General features: G+C 47.3%; 1 protein-coding gene across 3 annotated transcripts in view; it reads left to right on the top strand.

The window, feature by feature from the left end:
- SAMD13 (sterile alpha motif domain containing 13) overlaps window positions 1-18,741 on the top strand; it is a 549,350-nt gene that overhangs the window by 75,598 nt on the left and 455,011 nt on the right. For 2 of the 3 annotated variants that reach the window (XM_069641605.1, XM_069641603.1), the window contains exon 2: window positions 10,396-10,548. The exons of the other annotated variant lie outside the window; for it this stretch is intronic. In XM_069641605.1, coding sequence (XP_069497706.1) covers window positions 10,494-10,548 — 55 coding nt within the window. In that variant the 5' untranslated portion in view covers window positions 10,396-10,493. The remainder of the gene's footprint in view (window positions 1-10,395; window positions 10,549-18,741) is intronic. 3 annotated transcript variants of the gene reach the window in all.

The following is an 18,741-nucleotide window of genomic DNA, read 5'->3' as shown; positions in this document are numbered from 1 at the left end:
AATCTTCATGTGTTTTCCGCATTGGGCCGTGGACGTGGAGGTCACGTGGTGCAGACGCTGCACACGTGTTACACAACATACGCGTCCCGAGGGGACGTGGCAACGAGGCAGCCACCGTCTCCATGGCAGTGACGACCACTTTCTCCAAGAACCGTTACCAAAAAAATATTAGTAGAAATAAAAAGAAAAAAACACATTTCCCCCTAATTACTTAGTACATTGTAAATTACACATATATAGAAGTGCTTTAAAACAAGGGATACTTTAGGATTCCGTTGCATGGATATTGTAAATAAAATTACTGTTACTCCAATGTATAGAAAATAAATTAAGTGTTTTAATTCAACGTTTGTTTGAAAACATTTCTGTATACCTTCTGTAAGAGATTAATATGGTTAAATTAAAATAAAACTCATATTGTAAAAAGTGAAACTAAGGGGGGGCGTGGCTAGCTAACACACGATGCGGCTGTGTTTCCCCTGAGCTCTGCTCTTTGGCGCCCAAGACATGTAATTCCTAGCCACTTCAAACTGGAAATTTTGCCCTATTTTTGCACTCGGGGCAAGATGAAATGCTGCCCAACAGAATCGGAAGGTTGTTGGGAACAATCGGTCCCCAGTAAGGGTATTTTTGGCATATGACAGCTTAGCGATGATTAAGCAGAAAATGGCGGAGCGCGCCATCAGCCCCAGCCATTGGAACCCACGATCATCAGCAGTTCGGTGCTGGCGCGGGGGCCCATCAGTCTAAAGCTTCAGCGGTATGGCGGGATAGGGGAAGCCCGATCACCCCCTCTGGTGCCTCGCAAAAACCCATGACCTGACAGCTTGGAAGCCGAGACGCAACCGGCATGAACATCTGCTGCCCGCCCGACAGCTCACCCCATTTATACAGAGGTCCCCGGGCCGCGGTGGTCAGTACAAGCGGCGAGTGCATTGGAGAGCCTGGGGCAGTGAAGAGCGCTCAGCCGCTGGCTCATACCCCTTGGGCCGCGGTGGTCAGCGCGGACGGTGAGTGCGCCAGAGAGCCCAGGGCTGTGGTACGCTTCCTCAGAGGCTGGCTCCGGTGGGCCCGGCGGCCTTGGACGGAGGGCCTCCTCACCATCTGGGGTGAAGAGACTGTGGCGTTGGCTGGTGCCACCTGGCTCGATCCCCCTACAGCGGTGGAGTGGATCGGGTCAGAAGGGCTGCTCTACGGCCCGCGGAAGAAAGAGCAGCCGCGCTCCCCATCTGGCAGGCACCCGGTGAGAGGAGAACTAAGCATCAGCGGGGAGATCGCCCCGCACTGTGGAGGAGAGGAGGCACACCGACGCCAGACTCAATACAGCATGAGTGCTGAGGGCGCCAGGACAAGGCACAACATAATATAATCATTAACTCTGGGGGGAAGAGGAGCCCCTCAACACCTTAACTGCAGAGCTGAAAACAGCAGGACAGGCATCCCCTTACCCTTTCAAAGCCTCAGAAGGGGAAATTGAGCCGCGATCTGCAAATTGAGCTCCCACATAATCTGAGAGGCCAGTGGGATGATCCTCACACTCCCTCCAATCGACCTAATGCAACTGTCAGAGGGATCTCCCACTGGGCTGAGCACATACCCATAACACAGCAGGGCAGGAGTCCCACCACCTCATGTTAAAGCTCTGTTGATGAACCAAAAGTGTCACCCACGAATCTGGCACTGCCGCACCGTGGAAATAACCGTCTGACCCTCGTAGACCTGCCAAGGGATGCCTAAAACAGCCTTCAAAAAGAAAACACACAGCATACAGGCCTACCTGGAGCCGCAGCCTATAGATCCACCTACTGCACGTACAACTGCAGTGGGAGTCTCCCTGACTTTGCCCAAAAACCTGGACTCCGCCATGTCGCTCTCCAAAGAGGACCTGGAGGGAATGCTTAGATCCCTCAAACAGGACATCACTCAAGAGATCAAGAAAGAAATCAAGACTTCTAAAGACTCCCTGGCCCAATCCCTCATGGAACTAACCTCACATCTGGGGGGGGCTTGAATCTAGGGTTAATGATCTGGAGAACATAACCAACGAACAGTCACGTGGCAATGAAGTCCTAGCAGAAAGGTTGAAGGCTATTGAAGAGCACCTTGAAGATATATGGGCAAAGCAAGCGGATTTGGAAAACAGGTCGAGATGAAATAATGTGCACCTCCGAGGCATCCCCCGGCAGGTATCCGATCAGGATCTAACTGAATATGTTGAGACGCTGTTCCGATCCCTCCTGAAACTCCCACCAGCCGAAGATCTAAAGCTTGACAGAACCCACCAGGTGTACTCCTCAGCCCAACTCAAAAGGAATTTACTACCAGATGTGCTCACTCGGGTACACTTTTTCCTCCAGAAAGAAGAGATCATGGCGGCAGCCAGGAATTCGGACTCAATAGAGTTTTAAGGGCGAAGATACACCTTTTTCAGGACCTGGCCCCCTATACACTGGCAAGGAGACGGCGGTTGCAGAGGGTAACGACCCTGGCTGAGGGCCAGGAAAATCTGCTATCGCTGGGGGTTTCCCTGCCCGCTGGTTTTGACTTTCATAATCAGCGTTACATGATCTCCTCTGAAGAAGAGGCGAAGGGTCTAATGTACGGAACAATCAAAGGTGAAGGCCTGGGTCCCCACACTCAGAATCAGTCTAATCTAGACCCCCCCCCGCCAAAAGACAGATGCAAGAAAACCCAGCGTGAGCCCCAATGAGAAGCAGATCCACAGCGGGAAACCGGTTCGGACAGCACAATCAAGGCCTTAGAGGAGACATCAACCACAACCCTGTCAGAGGGAGAAGAATGGGCATATACCTTAGCTGAATGTAGCCGATATGGACGATCCTTGGAGGGAAAAGAACGCCCGTCGATTACCTCATAACCCTGATTCCCTTGAGCAATGCGGCCTGGCGCAACTGACTTGGAGGCCTGGGGCACCGAGCATGTCGCTCGTCTCTCCACTGCTGCCAAACCTGGGGGCACCCCGCCTTCAGTCCTGGGCTTGGGGTTGAGAGGCCTCACCCTATCTGAACATATACCTGGAAATACTGCAGCTCTTCCCCGCTCCCAAACATCTCGCCGCCTTTACCTAAGGGTAATGAAATTTCCATGCATTAGCAGACTTGGGCGCCGGAATGGATGGCGCCTGACAAGTTTCACACTTGGTTAAAGTTAATTTTGGGATTAGGAATGGCTCAGCTATTGAAGACAGTAATCTGTGTATACTACTTTGGAGATATTTGCTTGGTTTATTATTTTAAGTTTCACCTGAACCCGTTGGGTTGGTATTTTGTTCACACTCACCACAGACCAATTATGGCTCACACTGTAATGACTCACCCGAAGGAAGCTCTTACCCTCAATCTCTTTGACTGGGCTTACTCGAGGCAAAAACTGAGCGACCCTAACATGGCAACCCCGAACCTCAAATGCATCTCATTGAATGTGCGGTGCCTAAACTCCCCCATGAAACATAAAGCACTGTTCCACAGACTGGGCTCCTTAGGCGCATCACTTTTATTCCTCCAGGAGACCCACTTGCGACCGGCTGATGAATTCCGCCTTAGTGACAGGCTATACCCCACCAAATTCTTTGCCTCAAGTGGAATGAAGAAACGAGGGGTTGCCATCCTGGTGTGCAATTGTATCACCCTCAAAACTCTGGGGGTGGTCCGGGATGAGGATGGAGGGTTTCTGCTAGTGACTGCTATGCTAAATGGCCGTAAAATCACGTTGGTTTCTATATATGCTCCAAACACAAGGCAAGACGTATTTTTTACAAAACTGTCTAGAGCTTTAGTCGATCACGCAGAGTGAGAGGTGATTCTGGGCGGGGACTTCAATGCAGTGATTAACCCTCTAGTTGATAAGACATTGCCCCAACATCAAACGACAGGAACAACTTCAGGGGTCTCACCGCGTTGCTAAAAGACCACTCGCTGATTGAGGTGTGGATGTATTGTCACCAAGAGGAAAGAAACTATACATTCTTCTCAGCAGTACATGGGGATTCTCTAGGCTGGATATGTTTTTTTATCTCATACTCGCTCATTCAGAAGGTGCTGGAGGTAGAGATACTCCACGAGGCGCTCTCAGACCACTCCCCGGTTCTAATGACAATGGCTCCCCTCCGATCCACCCCTCCTATGAGACCCCCCTGGAGACTAAATGACTTTTTACTAGATGACCCAACGATCTGCGCTCACATAAAAGAATCTATGGAACTATGTTATAGGGAGAACGACAATGCTGATGTTAGTTGGGGGACAATCTGGGATGCAAGTAAAGTAGTGATCAGAGGACACTTTATTGAGAAGGCTGCACAGCAGGGGAGGGCAAGGAGGCTACTGCAGAAACACCTAGAGAGCGAAGCCCTCAGATTAGAAGAGGAGCATAAGAAGAATCCCTCACGGCGAGCACTGAGAGATTTACGAATGGCTAAGAAAGCGCTAGAGGCACATCACATGGGGAGAGCGGCCTACTACATGATGCGCACTAAACAATTTTATTACACGAAAGGAAACGAGGCCAATAAATTGTTAGCAGCTAAGCTGGGGAAACAAGCAAAACAAAATAGGATTGACTGCGGGATGGGGAGGGCAAAGGTACTTTCTCGGAAAGGGGTAAATGCTCCATTATTGAAGAATTCTTTAAAGAACACGCAGCCCCGCACCGGGGAGACCCACATATGGTCAACGATTTCATAACTGCAGCAAACCTCCCACAGGTCCCACAAACACAATATGAGCCTTTGGAAGACCCAATATCCGCAGAGAAAATTGAATCAGCTATTAAGTCACTCCCTCTTGGTAAAGCCCCGGGCCCGGATGGGTTTACGAACAAGTTCTATAACACCTCCTGTAAGGAGCTCACCCGCCACCTCACGAAACTATTTAACGTTATATGGGAAACAGGCTCGATCACACAATCCATGGCAGAATGAAATACAACTTTAATTCTAAAACCAGGGAAGGACCCGGCAGAATGCTCGTCTTATCGGCCTATAGCCCTGCTTAATACGGTCGCAAAGCTATTCAGCAGGGTTATAGCGCGACGGCTGGGAGAGGTGCTGCCTCAATTATAGTTCAGGATCAGACAGGCTTCATTCTAGGTCGATCGGCTCATGACAACATTCACAGGGCACTAGACCTAATAGCCCTTGCCCCCTCAGTCCCAGGCCCCCTCTCGCTGATATCTTTAGACTCCCACAGGGCATTTGACGGCATGTCCTGGGACTACTTGCAGTCAGTACTAAAGGGCTTTGGATTCGGTACGAAATTCTCGAGCGTGGTGCTGTCGAACTTCCAGAACCCCTCCACTCGTATACGAGTAAACTTCCAATGGATGCCCCAAATACCCCTTGGTAAGGGGACCAGACAAGGGTGCCCCTTATCCCCGTTAGTCTTTGCGCTAGCAATGGAACCCCTTGCCCAACATATCCGCCTTCATTCTGGAATTCAGGGGTTTGAGGTGGGAGACCAGTGCCATAAAGATGCGCTATACGCAGATGATGTGCTCTGTTTCCGGAAAGAGGCTCAGGCCTCGGTTCCACCACTAGTGGGTCTGCTAGACCAATTTGCGCAGGTCTCAGGATTTACGATAAACATGGCAAAATCAGCAGGCCTGAACTTGTCCGAATCCCCAGACACACAAGTTGCTTTGCAGGAAACTTACTCCCTTAGCTGGCAAAACACCAAGATCACATACCTCGGAGTGCACCTGACTCCCACCTACGCAGGCATGTTAAAAGCCAACATTCCTCCCCTGATAAGAGGCTAAAGATTCTCTACAAAAATGGCCACTACAAGAAATTTCATGTCTAGGGCGCATAAGCGCAATCAAAATGACTACTTCCCCGGCTTCTCTATGCATTTCAAGCACTCCCTGTCACGATCCCTGAGCGAAACCTATTAGAGCTGCAGAAGGAGATAAGCCGCTTCATCTGGCAGCGGAAAACACCTAGAATCCGGCGCAAAATTCTTACCCGGGGTAGGTAGCTGGGTGGCTTGGGACTCCCCTCCATTTCTCGATACTACCGAGCAGCTCAAATTGCCCCCATTTTAAGCTGGACTAACACAACTGACCCTCCCAAGTGGCAGGTTATTGAACAGCTTTTCTCTCGGGCCCCACTCTCTCACCTCCCGTTCTTCCCACGTGAGATGCGCATCTCTCGGAAGACTCTCCTCCCGACTACGGAGTCCACCCTCCGTTGCTGGGACAGATACTGTGCTACATGGGGATTCCCCTCGGGATTAGGCCCCCTCTCCCTGGTCACACAGAACCCCGCCTTTACCCCGGGACTGCACCCTAGCTCATACAAACTCTGGACAGGGGAAGGTCCCCTAAAACTGCATGAGCTCTATGCAGACAGCGTCCCGCTGACCTTTGTCCAATGCAAGGAGAAGTCCAGCCTCCATGAGACTGAGAGATTTAGGTACATATAGTTCCGGCACTGGATCACCAACCCTACTGTCCAAAGGGCTGCCACTAGACCCCCAACGGGATTGGAAATAACAATCTCAGAAGGACAGAGTACTCACAGAATAACGACCTGCTACCGCCTTCTGGAATATGTTCCGGAAGATGAGACACTCCCTCATATGCGCACTTGGGAAAGGGAACCAGGGATTGAGGTACCCCGAGAAGCATGGCAGAGAATTTGGGATAGAGCTCATAGGTCCTCCAGATGTACATCAGTTAGGGAATGTGCACTTAAGATCTGTTACTGATGGTACTTTTCCCCGCAGAAATTGCACGCGATAAACCCCAACTACCCTGACGCATGCTGGCACGGCTGCGGAGGGAGGGGAGACCTGGGTCACTTATGGTGGTACTGCCCAGTCATCCAATCCTATTGGCTGGAAATCAGATCGAAAATCAAAGATATATGTGGAACCCTACTCCCCATGGAACCTCTGACAATGCTGCTAGGGGATGTACCAGATGACGGATCCTATCCACTGTCTAGCCCGAGAGCTAAACTGATCACTCAATTGCTCATGGCGGTTCACCTTACACGCGGCCCTCACATAGCGTATTGGTGGGTAAAAGTTTGGGAACTTCTTGGGGTGGACAAAATGACAGCCGACATAGACGGCTGGACATCCAAATTCTCTCGCGTCTGGGGCCCATTCTTGGACCACGTGGCAGATAAAGAGCACATGTTTTTCCAGCCTGGGCTGGTTAAATACCTCCTGCAGCCTTGATAAGCCTTCGATATGATGGACGAACCCACTAGGCTGAAACCCAAACTGGGGGGGATATGTTCTCCTAGAATGTGGGGCCATGCAGCGTTTCTGATCATGGTGAGAATTTTTTTTTTTTTACCTTTCTTTTCTTTCTCTTCTCAACTAAGAGCACTATCAGTTAATAAGTTGAACCATATCCTTTCTGGAAACTGTTGATGAAATCATACTTGTTTGACAAACACAAAATGTTACAATGAAATGTTGATACGTTATGTAAGAGACTAATTAGTGTTGCAACAGCAATGACAAACGCGGAAGCATGAAGTCATACTTGTTTGATGAACACAAAAGGGTAAAATGAAATGTTGATGCATTATGTAAGAGACTAATTGATATTGCAATAGTAATGATACATGTTGAAGCTTAATCTTTTCCCGAACTTGCCGATGAAATTGGTGTAATAGAATGAGGTGCAGAGTTGTCAAATGAATTATGGACTTACTGCGCATGAGATCAATTAATGTTACAACTTGCAAAGATTCCCAATGAATTAACGTCTGCTCAATATTCCAATAAAAAAAGTGAAAGTAAACTTCAAATAGTATCCCATTTTTTTATACTTGGCTATTATCTGTACTTCCAACTGTAGATCATACAATACATTTGAACAAATTGAAGCTTAGTGTACTCTACGTTATATTTTCAGATAAATACAATGCAGCTACATATATGGGCCACATTACAAGTAACCCAGTCAGGAGAAAATACTGGAAAAAATGCTGGTAATTCCAGCTGCAGCATTTTTTTCCAGACCGGGTTACTCCAATTCTGCTTGTACGGGCAGTAAACATCCGGCAGGCCTGACCTGCCAGTAGTTCCAGCCCCCACAGGCAGAGAATTCGCTGAATCACCGGCACCATTAGCAACAGTGCCAGTGCTATGGGACTCCATGGGAATGTGAACTTACCGTTCTGCCGCCGCCTGTAATATCCCAGTAATACTGGGATATCAGGAGGCGGAAGCAGTAACCCGAGATTGGCGGGTGGCCGCCAGTGCTAGCATCTACTACCGGCAATCTCGTCTGTATTTTTAAACAACAAAACAGTAGTATAATTTCCAATTGTTATTTCTAGTCTCAAAGCTTTTATTAGCTAAGCCATACATTAGGTTGTATCTAATGTAAGCATTAATGAATACATGATGTTATTAGGAATGTCACTAGTGATGTCATATATGATGTTATTAGTATTTAAGTACTAGTATAGGGCAGTCACACAATAAGTGATTGCCCGTGTCCATAGTGTCAGTTGCACATTTCTTATGTGGTCATTTGCACTTTATTCAGCACTTTATTCATGTATTATTTATTATTATTCCCCGGTAGTCATTTTCATGTCTTTCTCCTTGGCCATACTTTTCATTGAGTGGCCCATTTAACTTGCAGTACTCATGTTGTATGTTAAGATGGCCACCGCCATGCACTGCAGTTTGAGGAGGCTTTTCTCGCTACCATAGAGTGCACAGTGTGGCTATTAATTATCCCTGTATTTCTGATATGTTTGAGTGATCAAGCACTTGGTGTTAATGCGAAACACGTAGCTTTTTCCTCCCTGGTTTTTGTATATTATATCCATAATAAAGGCATTTTCATTGGACTCATTTTGTCATTTACTGGTGCTCATTTTTGCTGCACTACGAGTGCAACCCTAATATCCATTTTGCTCTGGGTCTGTACCATTATTTATTCTATTTTGGTGTGCACAGATATTTTCTATGCGGAGGTGTTACATTATAGAGCGGCAATAGCCACCCTATAGTTAAGGTGAGTCAGACTCCCATAGGAACCCCATAACATTCTATTGTTAATAACTTTTGATTTGAGTAACGAATTTGACTGAACTCTTGATAGTGATAAGGGACTCGCGTCCCCCCCCCCCCAGACTGTAAACGTTTCGGAAAGATACCTTAGAAAATAAGAAAATTATTAAGAAGGCAAAAAACAAATGTTTTCCAAAGTGCGGCCTACTTCCCATTCATTTTTCCCTAGACAAGGTACATTTTTCCAAGCGCACAGCCCAAACCGCTGGACGGATTTGAACTAGGCCGAAACAACTTGGGCGCAAAGTGTTGACTCGCAATCCATGCGTGGTTTGGGGTTATTCCGTGCAGTAGTTATTTCAATATTTGACGAAGAAGGGGGTCGCCCTTCTGAAAAATAGATAGCTATATCTCAGGGATTTACCACAAACCGGGTATTTTAAGAAATTAAACAGCCACCATCTTTTTTTTCCTCTCGATGCGAGAGATATTGGAGTTTATAGCCAAGGATATGGGAAAATGAAACGCAGGAAAATGGTTATTTGCAGGTCAAAAAACATGAAAATGCCATCAGGCTAGAGGGGGGGGGGGTGGCTAGAGGGCATTAAGTGAAATTTGGGAATTGGAGGGGGTCTAGGGGCTGAGTATGCAACACAAAGCTTTCTGTAGCCTCGGCTATAGTCGGGAATAGCCACCATCTCAAAGCAAATTGCGTCACAGAAACAGCGTTTGTTGTGGGGGGAAGTGGAGAGGGCAGTGAAGGTGAGGAGGCCATCTGGGGAGTGGGGGAAGCTGGCACAGATGAGGGGGGCACTTGGTGAGGGCCTGGGGGGCAGGAAAGCATTTTTTTTCCTGCTGTTTTTCTGATATTCGCAGCTAAATTTGAGGCTTCAAAGGACTACGGATAGCCACGTGTAAGAGTAGTTCCATGGCTGCGGCTATACATTTTGGGGTTTCTGTGTTTTATTTCTTTTTAAAAGATATTTTAATAGGTACAGTGACATCAGGGTGAATAATCATTGGCCATTGGTCAATGACACGGTAGGTATATGGGAGTCTTACCTATTTATGCGTGTTTTCAGACTTTCTTACATGGTGGACTGTGGAGAAAAACAGAAGAAAATTGTTTAAAAAAATCAATACAAAAAGGAGCCACCCAAGTCTAGTTTTAGATGCCCCATCCACTGTATTTTAGCCTGTGTATTCTCACCCATGCTATTCTATTTTTGTGTAATTGTACCCATTAAATGAATCCCCACCTAGTTTACTATAATGTATACTCTGCTTTCTTTATCATCATCTACCTCACATAACTACATGAGCAGTCATTTACTGTATTGATCTTTTAACTTCTATTGTACTACTAATGTCTCTTCCGTCATTCATATTCCAGACTCAGACCTTTTTTTCAACAACAAAAAAAATGTTATAGCCGCGGCTAAACAAAAAGGGGAGCGATTGTTGTATTGAGGATCGCGCCTAGCAACAGCAATGACTGAGGTGCAAACCCGCGCCTATCCAAACCCATCCCATGTGGATGATACAGGTCAGAATTTTATCTATGTTTGTTATTTTATGTGCTTATGTGTTCACTTGACTTATTTGAAGTTTTGAAGGTTGGCTTAGTTGGCGGCTATTTAAAACAGTAAAATAAAAAAATAAACAAAGAAAATAGCCACCATGGAAAGGGAGAAGGGAGTACATGTAGTCCCTTCTCCCTTTCCATGGCAGCCACTTGCAGAACGAACACCCAGGGACGTAGTGGTGACTGGTGCCTTGTCAGGCTGCTAAAGACCTGGTGTGTTTGTAACAATCCGATTATCCTTTGTCGGGTAATAATTGTATTCAAACTGTCTACTTGGACAACAGTAGAAAAATGAACACATTCAAGATATAGTGGAAAAGCAAAACTGTTACATGATCTGATCACCTGTTAAAAAAAGGCGCTCAGATTGCAAGATGGTCACCTGCACGGGGAGGACGTGCTAACCATAGCTCATCTCTGGCCCCCACTGAAAGGGGAGTTTTATGCCTTTCAGCTCTCTCCCCTCCTGTGGGAATGCAACCACTTGATGTTCCCCACCCCCAATAGTAAGGTGGAGGCCCGATCGGCATGATAGGCCGAGGGAGAGCTGAAAAACCAATGCTGTGAGACGCTGTATCGCAGGAAAAGCAGGGTGTGGCACCCCATCTAGATCATTGGTAAAGTGGAAGAGGGTCAACGGCATGCGGTGCCCACAGGATGACGCTATGGAGTAGGAATACTTGGGGAGACAGAGGAAGAAGTACCCTCCCCCTGCGTGAGTGTGGCAGGTGACAGGTGCACAACAGTAGAGGAGGAGCACGCGCACACTGGAGGAGGTAACACTGTGCAGGCAGCAACGCCCCTGGAGCAAGAAAGGTGGACTCTTTGTGAGAAAGGCTGACAGGGATGGCGGCTCCCAGGGAGTATTACACCAATAGACTCCTTGGCATTGATGACAGCCACAAAGCAGAAGTGGACGGAGCCTAACCTCACTCTTTTATGGACAATATAGTCCTAAGAAAAGTTGCGCCAGCCAAGCCCCAAAGACCAGTGACTGTGTGGCAAATGGTGAAGATGAGGAGGAGCTGGGGATCGGGTGAATATAGGATTACAAAGTGCTGGCTGAGAAAGGGTATGAGGTGGGCCTGGGGCTTTAATGATTTAACAGATGGCCACATAATCCCCAGCAGCCTTTCAAGCTTTCGATCACAGACAAGCCCCTCACTATCTCATGTACTTCAGGAGAGCTGGGGCTGCAATATTGAAGGTACGGTTCTTGGGGAACAAGACGACACAGGACAATGAGAAATTTAGGGCTGATTTGACAGTACAGTGGCGCATGCAGTCCCTTTTTGAATGAGAGATACAGGACTAAATGTCATGACCCTTGCCCCTGGCCCTCACTGGCAAGTCAGCCTTCCAGTTAGAGGCAGGTCAAAGGCCTTAAAACCTCATCCAAGACTCTCCTGGAGCCTTTGGCGCCAGGCTCATAACCATCATGAAGACCAACATTAGAATGGGACTATTTACTTGGGACTATTTAACTTGGGGGGGGGGGGATTCAGCCAACATGGAGGCACACACATAGCTCAGTTACAAGGAACTGAGCTATGCGGTCTAGTATTTTGGGTGTGGCAGGCCTGGGACTACTTTACCTGGACTACTTTGGGTGTGGCAGGCCTGGGACTATTTTACCTGAACTACTTTACCTGAGACTATTTAAACCACACCCAAACAGCAGAACATGCTTTGCGTTATTCTGCTGTGGGCAGCATAACACTCACAGTGTCCAGTTCTTTCATGCCAGTTTACCTGAAACCAAGGACCTGCAGAGAGAGAAAGAACACTACGAAACTTACCTGGAACAGTATCCTGTCTTCAATCCATCGCTGACTTCAGTTCCACTCACCTGAAGGTACGAACTCCATCATCCAGCACCGCATGCATCCTGGAATACCATAACCTGGAAAGAGGAGAAAGAAAGACAGCATTAGTAAGCGTTTACTCACGTTTCCTCCCGAATGAAGAAAAGCCACACAATTCTTTCCTGGGTAGTCATCTCCTGGTCAGTATACTTGCTGTAACATTACGGCGCTCGGCGAGGAACATCGCAACCTGCAAGGAGAGAAAAGACACAGGTTAGCAATATAAAAGGCGAAACAGCGCCACGCATCGCGCATTACTCACCGGACAGCATTGCGCACACCGCACTTTCTCCTACCGGCCCATGCTCATCTTCAAACTGCATGACAACACCAAAATACCTTTCCATACCTAAAAGGAAAGAAGCAAGACATTATTATTCGAACTAAGAGGAACATAAGAACTGCATATAAAGACTGTAAAGCAGCAAACCTACAAGTCGCAGCAGGCCTGGATTCCCACAGGGGAGCTTGCACCAGTGAAGTAACTTGGTCGCTTCTCGCCCCCACATCTATGCTGCCCTGCCACGAGGAGCAGGACGGAGAATCCACCTTTTACAATATTAAGACCCATCTTTAACCAGAGGCATTACCAAGGGACCGGGAGAGAGTTCGAGAGTACAAATCATCCAACCAGGGCTGGGTGGCGTCCCCGTGGATACCAGGTGAACGTAACACTAAAAGCTAATGGTATCTGCCTTTGTTTGGAGCAGAATTTGGTTGACAGAGTTAGCGGGCACTGACTCCGGGGTCGGAAGCAGACGCCACTGAGCTTTACAGTGCTGAGTGGAGTTGGTAACCCCTGCGATCCAGTTGATTAACAGAGAGTGAGCAGTTAAGAGGTGCGCGCCCAAGGAAGCATATGTTGAGTGCTAAAGGGAGAGGACGTACTAAAGACACCCCGGCACCCTCCAAGATGAATATATGAGGGGCAGAGGGGACAATCACTAAGTGCTGGCAATCAGAGGGGAAAGGCACGCCCAGCGAGGTTCGATCGCCAACTCTTGGTCACCACACATTGTGAATACAGAACACAGAGACACAATGGCAATCACCAAAGAGGAACTAATGCAATGTTTAGCTGATCACCAACAGCGCTTGATGGAAACGCTCCAGTAGTCCTTTCAAGAACAGATTGCTGTCGTAAGATCTAAAATAAAAACTGCGGTTCAAGAAATAAAAGGAGAAATTTCAAAATTAGGAGAGCGTGTGGACATTGCTGAACGACCTCTACATGAATTGGCAGAAGACTCACGGAAAAATGATGATACCCTGGAAAAACTAGCGCGGATGACGCAAGACTTGGAAATTCAGTATGAAGATCTCAAGAACAGGCCAAAGCGATCAAACATTCACATCAAGGTTGTCCCAGAGGAAATCGCAGACAAAGACCTTAAGCACTCCATACAAACTCTTTGTGCAGATTTGCTTCTGGAGATTCCTGCGGATTATTTTCTCCTAGACAGAATTTATAGGGTGGGACCTTCTAGAAAAGAAGCCAGGGGCTCGACCCTCGGATGTACTGGCCGCTTTCATATCATATGCGCCGAAAGGAGTTCTGAGAGCAGCACATACAGGTACGTCATTAACCATCAATGGCTCGGAAATACAGCTTTCTCAAGATGTGGCCTTTTCCACCCTTCTTAAAAGGAGACATATGAATCCGGTTACTAGCATTCTCAACCAGGAGAAGGTTTGCTACAGGTGGACCTTTCTTTTCAGCTTGCTATTTTCTAGGAAGGGTAGACAGTTCCGAATAACAATGTGTGAGGAAGGTCTGGATGTGGTAGCACTGGACAGTAGAGATCTAACTGGGACATCGGAAGCGGGAGGCGAGACAACCCATCAGAGCTGACGATGGGAGTGGTCCATGGCAAAGCGAGACAATAGGAAGCCTGTGCTCCATGTTAGGCAGAATCCTGTGCAGTGCCCTTAGGGACCACTACACACAATTAAGACTACAGGTGGTGATACAAGTTTTACCTTTGGTACAAGCCTGTACTACTATGTCATAGTGGTAGCAGTGGCGGAGCAGCCAGGCTTATCTCAAGAGTGTATGAGCAGTAGCAGAGAATTCACCAAGGGACCACAATTACTGTGACTCAAACCAACACTGACTCAAGGTTTCAGGTAGAAAAATATAAGTACATTTATTTTTAAACCATTCGTTATAAACACAACACTTCTTTTGAACTTCAATAAAAAACACACGTTAAATATACTACAACTAACCAATTCACTTTGTACAGTAAGTCTCAGGGTAAGTACCCTGTGTTTGAATGAACCGGTGTTAGGCACAAAACACGCTACCGCGAATACAAATGCGATCACTTTTTGACAGTTCGGTCTACTAAACAAACGTGTATCCGTGACATGAAATGCTAGCGGGGCAAAAAACACACTTAGCACCTGAGATACCCAGAGGGATTTGGAGGCAAAAATCACAGGCAATATTTTGGTTAGGCAGGCAGAATCAAAAAAACGCTCAGAGACAGGAGTTCAAAAGTCAAAGGGCCAGAGCCAGGGTCAAAGACACCGGGGCCAGTTGCCGAAGATCACACGGTATAACAGTTCACGATTCAACGGAGCCAAAAGTACTTTGATATTGTCAATGTTCGGAAGCAAAAGTTATAAGGAGGAGGGAAGACAAGGTCAAGCCTTGGAAATGAAGAAAAAGGGATTCAACCAGTTTCCTAAACAGAACACAGTACCTTCTTCCAATGGTACAGCTGGTGCCCTAGCAGTTGTTCCTGTTGGTTTCCCGCAGACCCACGATTCCTGGAGCTTCGTCGAGAAGGAGGACGTCTGAAGGGGGTCTGCACCACACAGGAATGAGGCCGGCAGCAGCGACACGGAATAAAAGGTGCGCTCCTTAAACAGGAGAGGCTCTTCAGGTGGCTATCCGGACCACTACAGCAGTGTGCAGCGATTTCGACCACGGAAGAGGATCCTCTGGCTGTAGAAGATGAGCTGGTTATCCCCACCAAGCTCAAGGGAAGAAGACTCCGGACTGGATCTTCTCTGAGTCGTTGAAGGGCAGATTGCTCAGGACTGCAGCAGGGCTTCACCGGGACGGGGTAGTTGCAGCAGCCGTCGTTCTCTCCGCTTCTCTTCGGTTCCTTGTAGTTCCAGTGGTGACTCTCTGACTTCTAGCCCAAGAGACCTGCCTTTTATGCGAAAAACCCCCATTCACACAGCCTGGCTGTCAATCCCCCAGCAGGGGGGTTGTCCAGCCCGGACAACTACCCTGGCCAATCATGACAAAGTGCGACTTGGGTTTCCTAGGATACCCTGTGCAGAGGGTGACTACACCTCTCCCTCACATTCAGCCCACCTAGACACCCAGGCGCCTTGAGGAGGGCTTCTGGGCAGAAGCCCGCTAAACGACAGTGAACAAAGAAGGCAAACCTAGTTTGCCGCGCAAAGTAAAACACAAGAAGGACTTTAACAAAAAGAAATGGCGAATAAACCTAGCCGGAGCCAAAAGAAAGACGATTTGGTCAAGCGGGTTTATGTTCGAGGCTAATATAATAGCCAACAACAGTACCACGTTTATCTAATATAATAGCGGTAGAAAAGCTAGGGTAGATACCACTGCCACCAGCCAAGTCTAAATTTTAAAAGAGCGAAACAATGCTCTAGGAGGTACAGATACAAAGGGATACAAGTGAACCCTTTCCAGTACTCCATGGAAGATGGTGTGTACTGGATCTGTGGTAGGTTGACTAAGTAAAGTTAATGGTGACTTTACCCTTTTCTGGGGGACAGTAGTCGCCTCAGAAATGGAGTCGAGGGAAGTCTCAAAGACAACCCGGTGCCACGGCACTGAAGGTGCTGTGTGACACACACAAAGAAGGGGGCTACTGAAGTGGTGTACTTCAGAGTCCACAATCACAAAAACAGATGGAAACACATAGCAAAACACAGGTAAGAGTGGGGGAAAAGCTGTCACTCTTACCAGGTGGAAAAAAATAAACTCCAGAAGTCCAGCAAAGCTGCTGGGGGACTCACTAGGTGAGGGAAATTAGCCATAAATGAGAATTCTCCCTAACACTCCGAAAGGCTGGGACAAGTTGAAGGACATGCCTCATTCTGAAGGGTGAAGGCCGTGGCACTGATACTCACCATGGGCTTTAAAGTGCTCACGTATAATATTTCAGGGCTAAACTCGCCAGCAAAGCGATGCAAGCTGGGATCCTTCCTGAGGTGTGAAAAACCTGCTTTTTACTCACGCTAAAAGAAACCCACATATGTAGAAAGGATAAGTTGCATATTAGACTACACGGCTACCCACAGATCTTTCAGGCTAATATGAATGAGAAAAAAGCAGGGGACCTGATGGCATTCAGAAATAATCCTGATTTAGTGATCCTAGACTCGGTGGTTGATCAACAGAGGAGATACCTATTTGTGAAACTCTGCATTCAGAAGGAAGTATTTACGGTTGCGACGCACCGAGCACGGGACAGCAGGGGTTTCCCAAGGCAACATTGGCGGCACTTGAAAATATATCTGAGGGTCATGTTATACTAACAGGGGATTTTAACATAATATGGCACGCGGAAATTGACACTAGCCGAGTGGGATTTACGCTACGGGGCACACCATCACAACAGCTTAAAGACAAATATATACAATTGGCCTTAGTTGATGTGTGGCGAGCTAACAGGGGAAAGGAAGCAGGATTCACGTTTCATTTGCACGTTCATAAAACCCAGTTCCGGATAGATTATATTTGGATATCGGCCAGAATGGCCAGACAAATTCAGGAAGTTTCGGAACATGCACCTTTAGGGGCAATATGAACTATGACACCCACTAATAAAGGGCTCTGGAATTGCGTTTTGCCGGAATGGATCCTGGCGGATACCGTTTTTTCAGAGGCGATGGAGGAGAAAATTTAGGCCTATTTTGGGGAAAATGAGATGGCGGATACCTTCTCGGAGCTTTGGTGGGATGCTTTCAACGCAGTAATCAGGGGGGACTGATAGCACATAAAGCCATGAGAGAAACAATGAATAGGCGACTTGAGGAAGACTTAAAAACTGAACTTAAGAATATAATGCCAAAAATGGGTAATTGCCCTACGAGGGCAACAATGAAAACCTATAGAGCAGTTAGAGGACAACTAGAATTATTAAGGGCGACAGAGGCAGAAAGGAACCTACTTAGCACTAAACAATATTATTATGTAGAGGCAATATAGCGGGTAGGTTACTAGCACGACAATTAAGACAGAAGACAAACAGTCAAACGATTCTAAAAATGAGGGAAGGGGATGATGTGACAGATATGGAGGTAATTATAAGGAGATCTACGTGATCCGACTGTGGCTGATTTTACCGCAGCCGGAAAATTTGCATGAGAAAGGTGCGAACCACCAAAAGTTTGCACCTTTCTCATGCGAACACACGTACATACCCACACCCTCAACACACCCCCACCCACACCCTCAACACATCCCAACCCACACCCCCAACATAAAAAATCCACTTACCTTTTTCTTCACGCTGAGTCCCTGCAGCGCCAGTTCCCTTTCACTTCCGTGATCGGGAACCGGCGCTGCAGGGTCCTTTTCTTTTTTTTTTCTTCTTTCTTTTACAGGGGCTGCAGGGATTTCCCCCGCAACCCCTGCTCATTATGCTGTAAAGTATAGTGAGCAGGGTGTTGCGGAGGACACCTCCGGAGACCCCATTTGTTTTTTTTTGTTTTTTTGCAGGTGTGCTGCCGGGGTGTGCCCGGCAACACCCCGCTCACTATACCACAAAGGTTCCAACTTTTGGTGTTCGAACCTTTGGTGGTAGCATTTATAGACCTTTTTGATGATGCGACCATTTAGATACGGTCTTTTTGTTAAAGGTGTTTTGAAAAGTTCTTTGGCACGTAATATTCTTCTGATAGGCTGCAGGATGGCCCGCTGAATACATGTCTATGGGAAGTATCTCTTCCGAAGTTACCAAGATTTGATAGGAAAGAGCTTGAGGGGGACATTACAGAGGAGGAACTTATCTCAGTCAAAAGCAAACTTCCACCAAAAAGGGACCGGGACCTGATGGTTTTACAGCTGTTTTATAAGAAGTGGCGGATCCTGGTCCCCCACTTAACGCTTCTGTATAAATTCTTCGAAAAAACTTGGCACGTTACTGCGCCAATGGATTAGGCTAAGCTAGAGGTATTCCCAGAACTGGGAAAAGACCCAACACGGTGTGGGTCATATCACCCAATAGCTCTGATCAACATTGATGCCAAAATATACACCAAGATATTGGGCCTCATTACGTGGTTGGAGGTA

The sequence above is a fragment of the Ambystoma mexicanum genome, chromosome 1q, assembly GCF_040938575.1.
Source record: "Ambystoma mexicanum isolate Mex_15411 chromosome 1q, UKY_AmexF1_1, whole genome shotgun sequence".
In the NCBI taxonomy this organism is placed as follows: Eukaryota; Metazoa; Chordata; class Amphibia; order Caudata; family Ambystomatidae; genus Ambystoma; species Ambystoma mexicanum.
The sequence above is the reverse complement of the archived record's forward strand: the minus strand, read 5'-3'. Positions and strand labels throughout refer to the sequence as shown.